The following is an 18,641-nucleotide window of genomic DNA, read 5'->3' on the forward strand; positions in this document are numbered from 1 at the left end:
ATATTCCATTAAACTAGGTAAAGTAACTAAGATGTCATTGGAATTTTAGTGTTAGTAATACATTGTTGTCTGATATAGCTATCAAATATAAAATGATAAAAATCTAGATGCTTTGGAATTATCACGTTTTTCAATGATGAAACTTTTAGTCTTCATGTCTTCTCAAACTATGTTAATTTATATCTAGTCTTGAATCTTCTTCTGGCAGTTCCACCCTCTTATACTCATGAAATCCTTATTTCTCCTCGGTCTATGTTGCAATCATCTCCGTCTGCTTCGTCTCAAAAACAGCTAACGTGCTGTAACTCTGATGGACTCAGTCTGGATCCTCCAGCTCTGCCACCTGTCTTCTCCTCCGTGCCTCTGGCTCTAAACCAAAAAGCATCACTGCTCTAACACCATCTCGTGCAACTTTCTTGATCAACTTGCACATCCTCTTTCATCACACAGTACACCTGATATGTTTCTCCACCCATTCCAACCTTCTTGTTAACCCTTCTTCACTTTTCCACAATCTTGATTGTTCTGGAATGTTGCCTTTAAGTATTTCAGTCATCCAGCTTCTTCATGTCTTCATGTCTCTTCTCCATAACCCCTTCATTCTACTTGAGTTCCAGTCATTAATTTTGTGGATGCAATTTGTCTTACTTGTCCTCTCCAGGATAAGCCTCTATGTCTCTAATTTCTCTTTCACTTGCTCCCTCCTCTCCCTACAGAACACATTATCAACATCAAGATCATCATCCATAGAGATTCCTGACTAATCTCACCAATCAGCATGTTCATCACAACAGATCTCAACCCTGATGCAGTCCTACCTTCACATTAACTACCATATTTTCGCTACCTTATGGCGCACCGTATTAAAAGGCGCAGTCTCAGTTACGGATGCTATTTCTGTACTTAACACATACATAAGGAGCGCCGGATTATAGGGTGCGGGCGTGGTAAAACATACCAGTACGCTAGCTTAAAACATGCATGCTAGTGTATATTTAGCAATGTACTCACGTTATTTTTTGATCAATCCTCATCCACAAATCCATCAAAGTCCTCATCTTCTGTATCCAAAATGAACAAAATGAATCTGAAATGGCTTTTGCGAAAGCCGGCGAGCCGAAAAGCATTTACAGATTTTGGAACTCGGTGCCCATATAAGGCGCACTGCAAGAAATCAGTAGCATTGACTGGCCTCCCAAATATGCCTAAACAATATAAAACCCCTTGGCCATTATCTTTTGGTCCAATGAATGACCCAAAGGTTCCACCTCAGACTGTCCTGGAGCTCCATGAGGCCCAAATCCAGATCTAGGAGGGGATAACCCAGGACACCTTCCTTTGTCTCATTAGGAGCATGCCCCAACATTGCATACAAGCACAAGGTAGATCATATCAACTACTGAGTATGATTTCGATTTCAGTGACAGCGTGTGATTTCAACCCTCTGTCAGTTGATAATATTCATTTCCAATAAATAATGTGGCATACTTTTGTTTCTGACACATTTGTCAGTTGATCAGTATAGGTATACAGATATAGATGGTTTTCTTTGTTTCTTTAATTTGAAGAAGACACTCTCCACCATCAACATCCAGAAATCAGCAGGACCAGATAACATCCCAGGTAGTGTGGTAAAGGAATGTGCAGAAGAGCTGAAGGATGTATTCACAGACATCTTCAACACCTCCCTGAAACAAGCCATTGTCCCATCATGCTTCAAAGCCACCACAATCATACCTGTGCCAGAGAAATCATCACCATCCTGCTTCAAAGACTACCGTCCTGTGGCACTGACGCGCATCATCATGAAATGCTTTGAACGGCTAGTCATGTCTCAAATCAAATCCATTCCCCCACCACCCTGGACCCCTTCCTGTTCGCATACAGAGCCAAACTATCCACAGAAGATGCAATTTGCTCCACCCTCCACCCACCTGGACAAGAACAACTGATACGTGAGAATGCTGTTCATAGACTTCAGTTCAGCGTTCAACACCATTATACCACAACAACTCGTCTACAAACTGGACAAGCACCTCCCTCTGCAACTGACTGCTCGACTTCCTATGCCAGAGGCCACAAGTAGTGCCTGTAGGCAAAAATACTTCTGACAGCATCACCCTGAGCACTGGGGCTCCACAAGGCTGTGTGCTCAGTCCTCTGCTCTTCACTCAGCTAACACACGACTGCACACCAACCTACAGCTCCAACCATCTTGTGAAGTTTGCGGACAACACAACTCTGGTGGGGCTCATCACCAAAGGCGATGAATCTCACTACAGGGAAGAGGTTGACCTCCTAACCAGCTGGTGCAAGGACCTCCCGCTGAATGTCAGCAAGACCAAGGAGATTGTTGTCCACTTCCAGAGAGGCCACACCCAACACCCGCCACTGACCATCGATGGTGCTACAGTGGTGAGGGTGAACAGCATCAAATTTCTGGTAGTGCACATCAGGGAGGATCTCACATGGACCACCAACACCGCATCACTGGCGAAGAAGGCCCAACAGGGCCTCTACTTCCTGCGCAATCTCAAGCGCACCAGTACTGCAACATCCATCCTGACCACATTCTACAGAGGAACCATTGAGAACATCCCTTCCAGATGCATCACTGTGGGGTGGGAGCTGCACTGACTACAACAGTAAAACCCTACAGCACATTGTGAATCCTCCTTGGAAGATCATTGGTGCAAGACTCCCCTCCCTGCAAGACATCTACATCACGCACCTCTCCTGAAAAAGCCATCATAAGCCATCCCGCACACAAGCTGTTCAGCCTCCTGCCCTCTGGAAGGAGGTACAGGAGTCTCCGCTCCCGGACCACCAGACTCACCAGCAGCTTTATCCATCAAGCTGTGAGACTGCTGAACTCTCTCCCCTCAGCCCCAGCCAGCAGAACCAAAGGACTGTCAGGAGCCTAATTTCTGGACACTGACTAACAGATGACTACCTCTGAATCGTGTAAAATGCACACACCAGCTGCTACTATTACTATTAACATTGTAGTTAATAATATTATATTCTTACCATTACTGCTGTTATAAGTAGGATTACTGCCACTGGCTGCCTTGCGCTACCAGAATCCCTTACCAATACTTAGAACTGGAGCTGTTCCCTCATAGTACATCTTCCTAAAATGTACACTGTTGAAACTCCTCGAATGTTACACTGCTATTTGTCTTATATCTTCTCTTTAGTACCTGTAAGGCCATAAGCCTTAACCAACTTAGCGCTTTATTTTCTTTATTATCAGTTAGGACTAGACCATACAAGGACATGTTCATGCTCCCATATGTTGTGTCCGTGCACTTTAATGTTTGTCCTGTTCTGCTCTGTCTTGATACTTGTCTACGCACGGGACAATGAGAAACATAACCCTAACACTAGAAAAGGCTAGTAAGGTGATGTGTGGTGGAAATGGATTAACCCTAACCCTAACCCTCTACGCACGGGACAGTGAGAAACATAATTTGATTCCTTTGTATGTCATGGACATGTGAAGAAATTGACAAATAAAATTGACTTGACTTAATTTATGTATTTATGTTGTATACATTATGAAATGTTTTTAAACCATTTTTCTTAATAGTTTCAGGAAAATCTGATTCTGAGCTTCAAATTAAAGTAATTAGAATCTTTATATTCCATTACTGAATGTCTTTCCTCTTTTCAATGTAGGCCCACTTCCTATATTTGGCAGAAGAAGGATGGAGCACTGCCCCCACTGGCCAAATCTGATGGTGCTTTCTTGCATTTTGAGATGCTCAACAAATCTGACAATGGAGTCTACCTTTGCCTGGCAGACAATGGCATAGGAAGCAGCCAGGGGGAGTACATCCTCCTTGTCCAAGGTACACACTAGAAAAGGCTAGTAAGGTGATGTGTGGTGGAAATGGATGGCCTGGTGTCGCACAGTTATTCTTTAATTCTTCATCTTTTTTATCAATTTGTGTGGTTTGTTGCTTGTACTTCCATCTGTTTTCTGATTTTTTGTTTTTCCTCCTGTTTCTGTTTGTCATTTTGCTTTATCTCATCCAAATGTGACACCATTTTGCCACTGCCATTGCTTCCTAATTTAATTGCTTTTCTTCATTGTGGTTCCCTTCACTTTTTTGATCCATGGCCATTTTTGCACTTTGCTTGCTCATTGTCATCCCCACAACTCCTCATGTAATCCACTTTCCCCTGACTACTCATCCAATTGCTCCCAATATCCCATGGACCCCAAATCAGTGGATAGCAGCAGCCCTTCGCTTGACTCTTCCATCTATCCAACCCACTTCCTGTCTTCTTCCTCTCCCTCCGTCTCTCCTGGCTCTAATCCCTCCTCCATCTCTTCTACTGGCTCCGATAGCATGTCTTCCTCCTACTCCCCTGGCTCTGATCCCACTCCTATCTCTTCTTCTGGCTCTGATACCATGTCTTCCTCCTACTCCCCTGGCTCTGATCCCACTCCTATCTCTTCTTCTGGCTCTGATACCATGTCTTCCTCCTCCTCTCCCAGCTCTGATCCCACTCCTATCTCTTCTACTGGCTCTGATACCATGTCTTCCTCCTCCTCTCCCAGCTCTGATCCCACTCCTATCTCTTCTACTGGCTCTGATACCATGTCTTCCTCCTCCTCTCCCAGCTCTGATCCCACTCCTATCTCTTCTACTGGCTCTGATACCATGTCTTCCTCCTCCTCTCCCAGCTCTGATCCCACTCCTATCTCTTCTACTGGCTCTGATACCATGTCTTCCTCCTCCTCTCCCGGCTCTGATCCCACCTCTGTCTCTTCTTCTGGCTCTGATACCATGTCTTCCTCCTCCTCTCCCAGCTCTGATCCCACCTCTATCTCTTCTTCTGGCTCTGATACCATGTCTTCCTCCTCTCTCACTGAACCTGCCTCTACTATTACTCCTTCCCGTGGCTCTAGTTACTCCCTCACTAGCGCAGGCACAATCCTCTATACACAGTCCTTCAAATTCTCCCCAACTACCCTTTCAAATGTCCTCTTTCCTGACCTTCCACTCCCTCATGACTTCACTCCAACTCCCTCGAACCCCCCTGCTAGCTCTGCTACGCCTTCCTCCTCACCTGCTTTTATTACCGTCACTCCCTCAGTTTCTATCCGGCTAAACGGAGTGTACACTTTCACAGGTAAAACCACCTGAGCCACACACACACCCACACACATGCAATCACTCACTAAAACAAATGGAAGAAAGGCACGATGAAGGTAAAGGTGTCATCACCTGGCCTTGTCACAACTGTTGATGTGTTTTTTTTCTTCTGGTTTTCCTCTTTCTTCCTGGTACTAATACCTAACCCTAAATGTTCTGATAAATAATCCCCCATTCATCTAAACATCCTTCCTTTCATCTATCATTCATCTTTCAATCTAAACATCCAACAATCCATCTACTCATCCACTCATCCTGAAGATGCTGCAGACTACATTGCAGGTATAATTTTCCACGGGTCACCTGTGGTTGTGTCAGTTGTTCTTACTGTGCTTGTCTGTCTGTCAGTGCTTGTGTTTGTGGTTTCTGTCAATTTTTTAGAAACTCTAGAGTTTTGACACAAAAAGCTCAAAGTCTGTGTGTGGCATTGTGGGATGTGTTGATCATGTTTTGAGGTGTACTTTCAGGGCCTTGTGTGCCTTCCTTTGTGGCTGACTGCAGGCTCATTCTTAGTCTTGCCTCGCCAGCATGCCAACTTCAACTCCTCCCCACCCAGCTCGAGTGTGTGTTGGATTGTGTGGATTTCCATGTGTTTATGCCATTCTAAATTCAGCTTAGAGACCTTCCTCCCCCTCTTTTGTCCTTTGTCCTCCTCTTTTCTTGGTTGTCCTTGCTGGTCTTCTTCCACCAACACATCAGCTGAGTGACTCTTTCTGTCCCTCTGTTCCTATGGCTGGAGCAAGCTGCTTCTATGTTTTCTTCCTATTGTCTACATCTGTAACAATTACAAATGACTTCATCAAGTCCTGTCTGTTCTCTGCATTCCATGCAAAAAAGCCAGAAATGAATATTACATTATTTCCACCTAGATGAGGTCGTCCCTGCACGGCAGGATGAGCACAAGCTCTCCGATCTAGAAGAGAAGTTGATATTAGTTTCAATCATGTGTGATTAAGCTTTCGATTTCTGGAAATTCAATGCTATCCCCACATTTGCAGGTTTCAAATTCAGCCTCAGATAATTGCAGACTCTTTTAAAAGTTTTAAAGTTCGGAAGTAATGGGATAGCAATGAAAGAAGAAAGGTTGAGGTGTTTTATTTTGTATTTTGGTTTGTCCTAGAAGGGTTTTACTGTTTTGGTACATTCTATACTGACAAGTTATCTTTGCTCCCCCCTTGTCTCTTCTTTATCCAATTCATCCAATTCCCCCCTCTTATTTCCTTTCCCCTTCATCATCTAACCCTTCCACCCTTTCCACCCTCTTGCCAACTGTTTCTTCACTGCCTGCATATTTTTTAATCAATCCTGTTTATATCCTAATGCTTCGACTCTCATTTAACTATCCAAACTAATCTCTCATCTCCTCTTTCCATCTGAACATCCCATCTTCTCAAGATCCCACAGCCATGTCAAGTCCTTCAGGAGTGGACCACGCTGTGATTGGAGGGGTGGTAGCTGTTATCGTCTTCATCCTGCTCTGCCTCCTTATCATCTTTGGAAGATACCTCATTCGACACAAAGGTCGACTGCTCGCACTCTAGCCCAAACCTTTGCGTATACGCATGCATTCATGAGTACAGTTCAGAATACACCCACATAAACACTGATACAGTTATATTGGGACTAATTATACCAACCGCACACCTCTACATACAACTGCACAATGGCGCACTCACTGTAATAATTTACTGTTGACCGTTGATGTGTCAGCAGAATATTTTCACTTATAATACATGCAAACTTGTAGACAATAGAGATATGTCTCCACTTCATACACCTGTACAAACATTGAGCCATGAGACCCTCTGATTCAGAGATAGCCACGTTAGACTCCTGATGACATTTGCTGCCAAAATATGGGCAGTAACGTCTGAGAAACAGAGCAGAGTTCCTGAGTTCCTCCAGGTCCAAACCAAATAAGTGATCAACTGTTAATCAATTCAGTCCACCCACTCTCACAAAAAATGTTATACTTTTATGGCATTTCATTTATTGTTTTAGCTTATCAACAATCACAAAGAGAAATATAAATATGTAGATCTGAAACGATTTCTCAAAAAAAGACAAAAAGGGCAATATTCTGAAGTGTGGGCCAAGACTACCTCATCAAACTAGTCGGAACTGAGAAGGGTTGCCATAGTAAATTCATTGGCTTTTGTATTGAGGGTCCATTATAAATGTAATATTTTGGTGCTGAAAAGCTTAGTTATGAAGTTATGTTTTGTGCTATGGAAAAGGTTAGAAAATAAGACAGCGAGGAATACTTGAATTCTTTGAAATTCATTAGTTTTAAATTTGTTATTTGCCACCATAAAGGTTGGAAATTTCTGACACAAATCAATAAATTGAATGTCATGAGTATCATCATCATCAGCTCAATCATCAAGTTTCAACCCATTACAAATAAAATAAATGATTTAGCCTAAAATAAATGTCCACATTTTTATTGGTTTCGTTCCAGCAAAGTGAAAGGACATGGGTGTTACAATGGGTATGTCATTGATCCCCAAAAAATCCAACAATAAACACGTTTTACCATTCAGTAACTAAAGAGCAATAACTGTAGCTTCATGAGAATTGGTGAGATGGATTCTGCTTTCATTTGTAAAGAGCTTTATTTAGATGAAAGTTGTTACCTGGTCTAGTCTAAAAGGCAGGGAGGATAAGAATTACAATGACAATAGTACATTCTAAAAACAAACCTGGAGGGTGAAGCTTTATTTAGATGAGAGTCACAGTTAAGTTGGTGAGAGTAAATGACCAATATTCCAAAGAAAGCTGGCTCTGCTCATGATGTAAGCATCAGTCGCCCTGGCTAAATTGGCTAATTCACCATAGAGTTTTGGCCAAAATGTTGTCCTGAACCCACTAACCAAAAAATTCTTCATCCTGATGATCTTTTGCGTTTTTTATGCTTTTGCTTGATACTATCATAGACTTTTTGTCATTCCCCCCTTCACAGGCACGTATCTGACCCATGAGGCGAAAGGCTCAGATGATGCTCCTGACGCCGACACAGCCATCATCAACGCAGAGGGGGGGACCTCCGGAGGAGAGGATAAGAAGGAGTACTTCATCTAGACATTCAGCAAGTGTTGGAGGAAAGGAGCAAGAGGAAGAAGGAAGTAAAGGAAGAATGTGATGGGTAGCAGAAGGAGTGAAGGGGAAAGTTTTTCAGTTTTTCACTCAGTTGGAGGGATGATGAGGGAACTGTGGAGGATAGTGGCAGCACTGATGCAGAAAAAAGAAGTGAAATACAAATAGGCATACATGTGTACGGTACAGGTCAGTTTGGATGGGAAAAACTTCTCACACAGACTTGAATGCTTGTCGTGGCTCCCTGAATGGCACTGGAGCCTCCTAAGAATCATTTCTGAAATACTGTAACACAAACATCATCTCCAGCATCAGCAACTCAGAAAAGCTAAATCTGTTTCTAACTTTCTGAGTCAAAGTTACTCTATTGTTCATTTTTCTTTTCTGTCCATCTAACAAGGTAGTCGCTCTCTAAATCCGTCTTGTGATAGAAAAATCCATCCAAAGCAAATCCATGAATCTTTGATATGTTTGTTATCAAAATTCATTCCTAATGTGCTGCACACAAAACTTAACACAAGGTGTTTTTCCCAGAAACACGGCACCACACAACATGCAAAACTCATGCAAGAGCAGTATTCCTACAACCCCAGCTGACAGGCTCAAGGCTACACACACACACACACACGTGTGTATATGTGTGTGTGTGTGTGTGTGTGTGTGCTGAGTACATGAAAAGTAGCATTCTTTGTACTGGCCTGGCAACGTTCAGTGTGCTGTAAATACATTCTCTGTCCTCACTCTACCTCCGAACTAACTGTCTTCTATCATTCTTTACCTCCCGTCTCTCCTTTATGTCAAACTGTGTGTTGCTGAATTACAGGAACCTCTGAACTCCTTTTTAAAAAGCCGGCCCTTTTTTCATGGCACGTGTGTTGTTGACGAGTCTGAATTTGTTTTTAAACTTCATTATGATGAAAATTAATCTATCATACAAAAAAGTAGGATGATTTCTTTCCCTAAATTTCTTTTTTAGTTTTTTAGGACTCCTCTCTCCTCAGCATTAATTTTGTCTATTGATTTATTTTTTTCTCCATATTATTTGGCTATTTGTGTTTCTTCTTTTTTGTTTCAAGCCGTAAAGCTTAAGAAGAACTTATAGCTGTGCACATTTTGGCAGCCATTTTTTTGGAGTGTCACGGCGACCCATAGTTAAGCTGGATCATTGTTCGTCCCTGCAGCATATCTTGGTTCAACCACTTGCTGTTCACAGTTTTAACTGTGATAAAATGAATTCATCTTAGAATGTAGAGCAGTCACTGCAGTAGGGAGGCAAAAGGAATTTCATTTCCAATACATGGCTTCACAGGCCTTTTAATCTGTTGAACTTGCTCTGGGCTCCTGACTGTGGTTGCCAAGGTCTGACCGGTGGGCAGGTTGCAGTGTCTTGGTCCAAGATTTAGTTACATTGAAGAAATGACTTTCTTGGCTCATCCATAACCTTTGATTATCGAGGGATGATGATACCATCTGCGTTCTGATCCACCTTCAAACTCTCGCTCCTTATCTCTGTCCTGTTTGACGACCCCTGACATGTGATCCTCTTTGCTGGCCTCATTCAGCCGTCCGTCCATGTACTGTAGAAGTAGCGCATAGGTTGTGACGTGCACTGTCAGTTCACTGCAGCCCTTTTCTCTGTTGGGAAGTGTTTTGAACAAAAATCCCTCTGCTGTTGTCAGTCTACTTGTAGACGGTAATGTCTGTGATCATTTTTGTAAACCCTTGTTGGGAACATTCAGGGACCATGTTTTCTGCTCAAATTCCCCCCAATATTAATCTTATTTAATATTTTTTTGAATCTTATTTTAGAAATAAATGGATAGATTATGGTTATAGACTGAAGCAAAGTCTGTTCTTCATTATTGTTGGTTTATTTTTTTCTGTCGATTCAGCAGCTGTTAGAAACAATAATCGCAGGGTCGTCGTGCATTTGGTACAGCAAAAAGGCAAAAGTGGTGTTATGAAGACTGTTCCCTTTATCTGATATGTGTTCAACGGCATTCCTCAACATTTCAAACTCTCGATGTGTGCAGACAGAGAGTGGGTTGGGGTGCGTTCAGTGTCAGAGAGTTCTGTTCAGCTCCAGTCAAATTCTGCTCTGTGAAGAAATAAGTACATAATCACTTCATACTTAACATAGTGTGCTCTAGTGTCTTTTAAAAAGTAATGGACCTGTATTTGCCTGTAATCTATTGTCCCGTCCTTCGTTCTAGTTAACGTGCTGGCATGTAGCTTGCATGAAAAATGGTTGAAAATGTAGATAGCGCTTGAGACAATAAGATCTGACAAGCTTTTCTCCTGAACGGACAGGTTGTCTGTCCATCTGACCTCCCGATACTCTGATCTGCAAACATAGGCTGTGTTGTAGTTTGAGCCACTTCTATCTCCTCTACACAGCCCTCCTGTAGATTCACCGATTGAAAACAGATTGGTGCAGAGGTAGGAGTGGAGTGGTGTTCATATGGGACGTGTAGATTCACAACTCACTTCAGTGGTGCAGTGGCCACCATCTGCAAGGTGTCAGCAAACAGCGTTTTTTTTTACATCTTTCTTCGCACCATTTCCCCCCACAGCGGTCAGTCACCCCTTATATATGTAGAACATTCTAATCAAATTCATTTTTAAATTATGTTTTGTAAAAGATGTGCATAATCGTAAAATGATTCATTTCCACTTTAATTGATCATATTTTTTAACTTACAAACTTTCAAACTTGAAATTCAGATATTTTGTGTGTGTTTTCCTGTATGAGTAACCATTCTCATGTATGTAAATAATGCTGCCTTTCCTGGCGACTAATGCACCCGACACACAGCACGACTAATACACATCTACACACATATCTGCTACCAAAGGCACGATGCTGGTGTTTGGAAGTATGTGTGTGAATGTGCATTTGCGTATGACTAAACACCTTTACAATGGTATTATTTGGACTAGTAAATCCAATTTCTTTGTTTCAAGCTTTCTTCATTTGGATGATAAGTCTTCCTTTTCAATAAATATCCATATTACACAAAAGCAGTGCTTTCACATATGTTTTTCTTCTTTTATATCTATTTTATTCAAAATATGGCTGATGTCATTAAGGGAACGGTCCAACTGCATTGAGCAGGATTTATGCCTGTTGGCTGTTACATTTATTTGCTCTATTTGTTGAAATAGCGATTGAGTTGTCAATAAACATGAGTTTTGATTATTGTCTTCATTCCTGTCACTCGTCATTTTTATTTTTTTGGTAGAAGGTGGAAAGGGTCGCAGGAAAGAAGTAGGTGATCACCAGGGGACTCATGGAGGACACCTAAAGAGGGAATTTGACCTGGCTGTCATTTGGATAATTCCACCCCACACCCTCGGCATGGATCAGCTCAGCTTTCTCTGGCAATACACTATCTTCTAATAGCACAAACTGCCATTAGGATGTTTTCTGCACTATTTCAAGCATGCTTTTATATCCACTCATGTAATTGCAATCCCCTGGTTGTGTTAATTGTTTATTTTTTCTCTGATGTGAATGCCACTCACAGGAATGCTCTTTTTGACATTAACAGGTTTTCAGCATCACTATGGAGGGCCGCTAATGGCTCCAAAGAAAAGCACAAATGTGCGTGGGCCAACCATAAAGTTGGTGTGGTGCACTGCACATTTCCACTTTCACTTCCACTAGAAACATGAGAAATAGGAACGTGATTGAGGAAAAGTGCGGAGATTATGTTTTTGTATTAGGGTTATAGGCATTTGGCCCAACTGAGCAAAACACCCAAGTCCACCATGGGGCGCCATTGGCTTCCTGCAAAGTTCGAGGTGCATCTGACATAACCCGGTAACAGTAGTCAACAGTTAACCCTTGACCATCATCATCATCAACACATTTTATCTTGCATTCATAATCATTATAGTACTTAGGTGGTCTCCTCTCCCTCTTTGGATATCGGGCATTTTTAACACTCTCACCTGTAGCGGTGTCTGTGTCACAAATCTCAGCTTTAATTTCCTGTGTGATTGGTGTCACTACATCATTTTTTGGAAAAGTGGTTTCACCCCTCTCCCTATACAGGATGTATTCAGTCTCCTGGTCTGTCTGAGTCTGACACTCATTCACACATTTGCTGATTAAACTTTACCAACCTGTTTTTGAGTACTCTCCCTGTTTCAGGGTAGAAGATTAGATATGCCGGACTATTCTTGTCGTAACCAACAAAAATCCCCCTTTCAGATTGTCGAGTCATCAGATTTTTATGTCAAGCTTCTTTTGTTATATTGTGTGCATAACATACCGACCCAAAACATTTCATTCTTGTCAGATCAGGCACTTTCCCAGTCAGCATGTAGTATGGAGTCTGTCCTGTCCGCTTGTTGTAGCATCTACTGCGGACAGCTGCAGCAGTCTGAACTGCATATGTCCAGAGTTCTTTTGGCAGGTTACTCTCAATCAACATACTGTACATCTTGCCATTTCAAACAGTGTTCTCCAGTTTCTCTCAGCTGTCCCATTTTGATGGGGGGGGGGGGGGGGGGGATAAGGGGCTGAGTTTTCATGTCTAATGGCATTTTTACTGATTAGTGACTGAAACTCTTTTGATGTAAACTCAGTGCCATTATCAGATCTAATACACTTGCTTTTCCCATAAGGTGCAACATCAGCAATAAACTTTTCTGTAGCTCTGACTGTGTCACCCTTGGCTTTCAAAAAATATACAAAAATTGCACCTGAATAGTCATCAGTGAATGCCAAAGAGTACCTGAACCCATCTTTTGCTGCTGGTTCTATAGGGCCAGCCAAATCTGTATGTACAAGTGCAAGTGGTGTGATTGCTCTCTCATCTGGTTCTCTGTTCCTGCTCTGAGCATACAGACCTCACATTTCAGGTTCGACTTATCAGATTTACCTTTAATTTTCATCCCTTCTGTGACACTTTCCAACTTCAACACATCATCATAATTACAGTGTCCCAAGATTTCATGCCATGTTTGCAAATCATAGCATCCATGACATCCATCTTCATCATTACTTTCATCTATAGGCTCAGCAGTGTTTAAATAATACAGCCTATCATACACTTGAATCCCAAATGTCATACCGTCTTTATGGATGAGCTCGTTCTGTCCCTCCTTGAAGATGACAGTCGCTCCTCTGGCGGTCGCTGCCTTGACAGAAAAAATGTCCTGGGGATATGATGGGACATATAATGCCCCCATCAACATCGTGTCCACTGCACATCCTCTCCTGTCGATCAGACGAACCTTGGCCGCACCCCTCTTCAGTGCGACTCCGCTGGTCCTCACACCGTCCGCCAACTCCAGGATGTGCTTTTGCGGCTTGAAATTCTCATCAAAGTCCTTGAACTTTGTGATGTCCGTCACGATGTGGGATGTGGCCCCCGTGTCGACCATAAGCCCTCTCTTCTGTGGTCTGCTGACAGGATCTCCATCCACCTGGCCCACCTTGAATGCAAACGTGTGTCCTCCTCGTCCACCGCCTGCTTGACCTTGTCTCTCCTCCTCCGCCTGCAGTTCACCTCTTTGTGCGTGGAGCTCTTACAAAAACTGCACCATTGTCTCTGTACACTGCGCTGGCCCGCAGCAGGACACTCTATTGCTTTATGGCCCTTCTGGCCACAGCTGTAGCAGGGCAGTCTCACGTCCCCGCCAGATTTTCCTCTCGCTCTCATGACGCTGTCCTCATCTGTGGACGCAGTCCTGAACTTTTCGGTGCTCTCATAGCTCTGCAACTTTGTCTTGAACTCAGCGAAGGTCAATTTCTCATCACTCTGGGCCACATGAATGGAAAATGGCTTAAACACATCTGGCAAGCCCTTTAATATCATTGCGATCAGCAAATCATCACTTAAAGTTTCTCCCGCATTGCTCAGTGCGGTAATTGCAGTCTCTGCCCGTATGATATAATCTGTAACGCTCTCATTGACAGCCTTTTGGAGGGATGTAAGTTCAGTATACAGAAAATTATCACACGGGGTTTCCCCCCTTGCCAGCGTAGTGGTCCCTCAGTATCTGGAGCGCTCTCCTACCATCATCAGCCGCATCAGAGAGAGAAATGGGGTACTTCTTGTCAAAGTGACAGGTTGACCTTTCCTGAACCCCCCCACACCTGTTCCCCCCCCCCCACCCCTCCCTTTCCGCCTTTCCGGCCTTTCTCCCTTTCCCGCCTTTTTTAAAAAGGAAGGGCAACAGTTACAAAACAGTTACAAAACAGTTTTGCCATAGTCCTGGCATAGCCATCTGTGGACAACATGAGTAGTTCTACATCCGTGATTGGTGAGACGGCTGTGACCGTTATAAGAGAATTGTGTGGAAAAGTAGTTGAAAAATCCACGGTGTTTGTACAGCGTTCTCAGGCGTCACCTTCTGAGCCTTTGCAGCAAGAATGGTCTTTGGAGCCTTATAGTCAAACAGGGAGTTTTGGGTATGTGTTCCGTTACAAGACGGGGGAGCTGATTCTCTATCAGCGGGAAGAATCTTCCAGTGAGGGGCCTATGTTGTCGGCTACGATGTCTTCCAATGACTGGGGTGTGTTGAAACTGATCAAACCGAGAATGGTGTGTGTGACTGAAGAAGGCTGTGAAGAAAGAAACAACACAGAACAGAAACCTTCCACAGAACAAACATTTGTGAGCATTTGGTTGACGAAAACCTCGGGTACGGAAGATGGTTCTATCGTGCTAGCTACAAGATGCAGATGGAAGAGATGTCAGGGAAACCGAGACAGTATTTTGTCTTGGATCTTTTTAGCTCAGACTGTGGGGTTTTCAGCAACGTGTTGACTCTACCTCTTGCAGCATGGATCGAAAAGATGCATGAAATGGATGATAAAATCACAAAATTTTTTCACCATTGTCGTCTTTGGAACAACACTGTGGTGACGAAAAAAAGAGTCCTCCCTCGTGTAAGCCCACACCCATATCTCAAATGTATAAAAGACGTTCGTCTGAACCATACGTTACCCACTACCGGAGTGAAACACTAAGGAGAGCATGTCTACCAACAGAAGCGTCAAGAGCGGATCTGACACTCCGAGCAATTCCTATCTGTGGGATGAGGATGAGACACAAGCGGAACGCCCTCAACGTCGGCTTCGGCCTCGCAGGCTGGACTTTGACTCACTCATCCAACGCTTGGATCCCACGGATTCTAACGAGTCTCTCACTCCTTGGCTAAGCCCTCCACCAACCCCACCCCTCGGACGCTCGGCATCGGATCCTGGGGTGTCCAGTCCTCACTCACCCTCACTGACACCACCCGTCAGAGACTCAGCATCACTTCCAGAGCTGTCCGAGTCTCTTCTCCAAGGCAGAGATCCTGCGCCGTCTCCGGCTTCTTCATGTCCAGGTTCTCCAATCTCTGTGAGCGGTGTGGAGAGTCTTTCACGCTCAACCCCCCTGATCTGCCTTTGCCCGACGACGCATCGGATCTCCCCGGGGGTGTATGTAACGGTGCTGACCAGCTTGACGGCTGGGCATCTGAATTCTTTGGTCTGGTAAAAAAAGGCGTTCTTCATCTACTTAGCGTCGTCCTGGACCTGTACAAGGGTGAGGTTTGCAACGGATGTCGGATCGACCACCCCAGCCAGCGCCAACACCAGTGTTTGGATGTGATCGAACCGGGTTTCTACCGCAACAACTTTTACATGTTGATGAAAAGACTCTACACACCCAAGTTCATTCCTGCTATTCAAAATTTCCTGAAAGCGTGCGGTGTCAACGCTGACTACGTGAAAGTCAAGATCGCCGCAGAGACCCTTTTGTTCGAGCTGAAATCCAGCGAATTAATCTACACTCCATCCAACAAATGTACGAGAGTATCGCCGACAGCGAGATTTAAACAGGAACATCTGGACACGGTGACTCAGTACTGGACTGAAAACACTTATATCTGAAAACACCATTTTCAGGACTATCTGTACTTTCACATTACAAATGTTACAAATGTATTTGCTCATGTTACTCACAAAATGTATTTACTCATGTTACTCACAAAATGTGTATGCTAAAGATTTCTTAACAGCTAATAAAAAAAAAATACCTCTCAAACGAGCATCCCTTCTCATTCTGTTTTCAACATGTCTGAGACACGCTTCATGGAAAAAGTGTACTATGATCCCGCGCATCCCGGTAGCCTCGGTGGTGTAGAGCGGCTCCATAAGGGGGTGCAAGAAGAAATGGGAAAGACGGTTCCTCGAGAAAATGTTAAAACATTTCTACAGGGACAGGACGCTTACACTCTACACAAACCGGCCAGGATACATTTTCCAAGAAACAGGGTTTTCGCCCCCCGCCCTTTAAACCAATTTCAAGCGGACCTGTGCGATATGCAAGCCCTGTCGGAGCATAATGACGGATATAATTATTTATTAACGGTCATAGACATATTTTCCAAAAAAGCTTACGTCAGGGCTCTGAAGAGAAAATCAGCGGCTGAGGTGGTAAAGGCGTTTGAATCCATTTTTGAGTCAAGTCAGACGCCTGAAAAAATACAAACTGATGCGGGGAAAGAATTTTTTAACAAGAGTTTTGAAGCTTTGATGAGAAAACACAATATCGTTCATTTTTCCACCGCCAGCCACCTTAAGGCCTCTGTGATTGAAAGATTTAATCGTACATTAAAAGGTAGAATGTGGAGATATTTTACAGCAAACAACACTCTGCGATACACCGACGTCTTACAAGACTTGGTGAAAAGCTATAATCACAGTTATCACAGCAGTATCAAGATGAAACCCGCTGAGGTAACCTCGGAGAACACTTTTAAAGTGTTTCAAAACTTGTACGGTAAATCTGAAAACCGACGGAAGGTTGAAACCAAGATGAATTTCAAGAAGGGGGACCTAGTTAGAATTTCAAAACTGAGAGGAGTGTTTGATAAAAAATATGAACAGAGTTTTACGAACGAGGTGTTTACGGTATCTGAACGCATCCCTCGCGACCCTCCAGTGTACAAGTTAAAAGATTACGATGGAGAACCCATCCAAGGGTCATTTTATGAGCCAGAGCTACAAAAGGTAACGATGGGGGAAGACAGACTTTTCCACGTAGAAAAGATTCTGAAGCATCGCGTCGTCAGGGGTGAAAAGCAAGTCTTTGTAAGTTGGAAAAACTGGCCGGAGAAATTCAACAGCTGGATCAAAGCCGCAGATTTAAAGAACGTATAAAAATCAACTCGCGATCGCAACGGATATCATTTCATCATGTACGGTCCGAAGGACGAGGGTTTTTTTATTACCCTACCCTCCAACGCCAGCGTCGATGTTTTTAAAGAAAACACGAGTTCCAGTTACCGCGTGGATTTGCCTCAACATATCGATTTAGAGGGAAGCTGGGAAGTAGCTTTAACGCAGATTTCATACCCGCACACCTTTTATCACCTTTATCAGGAGGATGCCTACTTTTACTGGAGGGAAAAACCTCAAGAACCGGCCACGGAGAGCGAGGTGCATCGTCAAGAGATGAGAGAATCATATTTCAACGCCATCTCAGCCTTTAGATTCGAGATGGACGGACAATTTAGAAGAATAAAGTCTGATATTTACCTCGTCTATGACAGTCTTCTGAAAAGATTTGATTTCCAATCGGGAGGTAAAACCCACGTACTCTTCGAAGGACCCCTGGCATATTTGATGGGTATGAAATCAGGGGAATGGTTTACGTTTGACCAAAGGTATGCGTACTATCCCTGCGATTTACGAGCTGGGTTTTATCACATGTATTGTTACAGCGACGTAGTTGCACCGCAGATGGTCGGCGACGTTTATGCGCCACTTTTGAGAACGATTGATGTAAAAGGAACGTTCGGTGAAATCGTCACACAGTTTTCAATCCTGCTTACTATTTACCGGTGCCAAAAACCACTACATGAATAAGCGATCCGGGGCATTATGGGTGTTGTCGCGTAGGAAGAGAAGACGACCCCCGGAGACAGCAATCCCCTCGAGCTTTAATAAACAGGCCGTGCGGGTAAAAGAAGAAATCAGTTGCAAAAGGCCGTCGTGTGAAGAAGAAGTCCCGTCCGGAGCTCTGATATTTTTTAAGAATATCTTTTCTTTGAGAAAAAGAAAATGGCTCTAGTACATCAGAAATCTCCAGAGTGTACTCTGGCCGAATTGGATTTATTTTCAGCACCTATGACGCAGCTGTCTATCGATGAAAAAACCTACACGGAAATTTCTCCCCTGTCAGCCATCACCGACGGGGGACCCATTGAGTTTTTCATCCCCGGAGACGGGGACCGGTATCTGGATCTGAACGACACTCTGTTGCATCTCCGTGTAAAAATCACCAACCCTAACGGATCGAACCTAGCTAATGACGCAGCGGTGGGTCTTATCAATTATCCTCTAAATACAATTTTCAGTCAATGCGACGT

The 18,641-nt window shown here is 43.5% G+C and overlaps 1 protein-coding gene across 4 annotated transcripts in view; it reads left to right on the forward strand.

The window, feature by feature from the left end:
- cadm3 (cell adhesion molecule 3) overlaps nucleotides 1-11,472 on the forward strand; it is a 61,773-nt gene extending 50,301 nt beyond the window's left edge. For 2 of the 4 annotated variants that reach the window (XM_057056447.1, XM_057056446.1), the window contains exons 8-12: nucleotides 3,682-3,854; nucleotides 4,237-5,145; nucleotides 5,430-5,450; nucleotides 6,564-6,689; nucleotides 8,131-11,472. In XM_057056447.1, coding sequence (XP_056912427.1) covers nucleotides 3,682-3,854; nucleotides 4,237-5,145; nucleotides 5,430-5,450; nucleotides 6,564-6,689; nucleotides 8,131-8,249 — 1,348 coding nt within the window. In that variant the 3' untranslated portion in view covers nucleotides 8,250-11,472. The remainder of the gene's footprint in view (nucleotides 1-3,681; nucleotides 3,855-4,236; nucleotides 5,146-5,429; nucleotides 5,451-6,563; nucleotides 6,690-8,130) is intronic. The other 2 variants (XM_057056448.1, XM_057056449.1) reach the window with 2 other exon arrangements.
- Nucleotides 11,473-18,641: the final 7,169 nt, after the last annotated feature.

Source organism: Takifugu flavidus, chromosome 15 (genome assembly GCF_003711565.1).
Source record: "Takifugu flavidus isolate HTHZ2018 chromosome 15, ASM371156v2, whole genome shotgun sequence".
NCBI classification, from domain to species: Eukaryota; Metazoa; Chordata; class Actinopteri; order Tetraodontiformes; family Tetraodontidae; genus Takifugu; species Takifugu flavidus.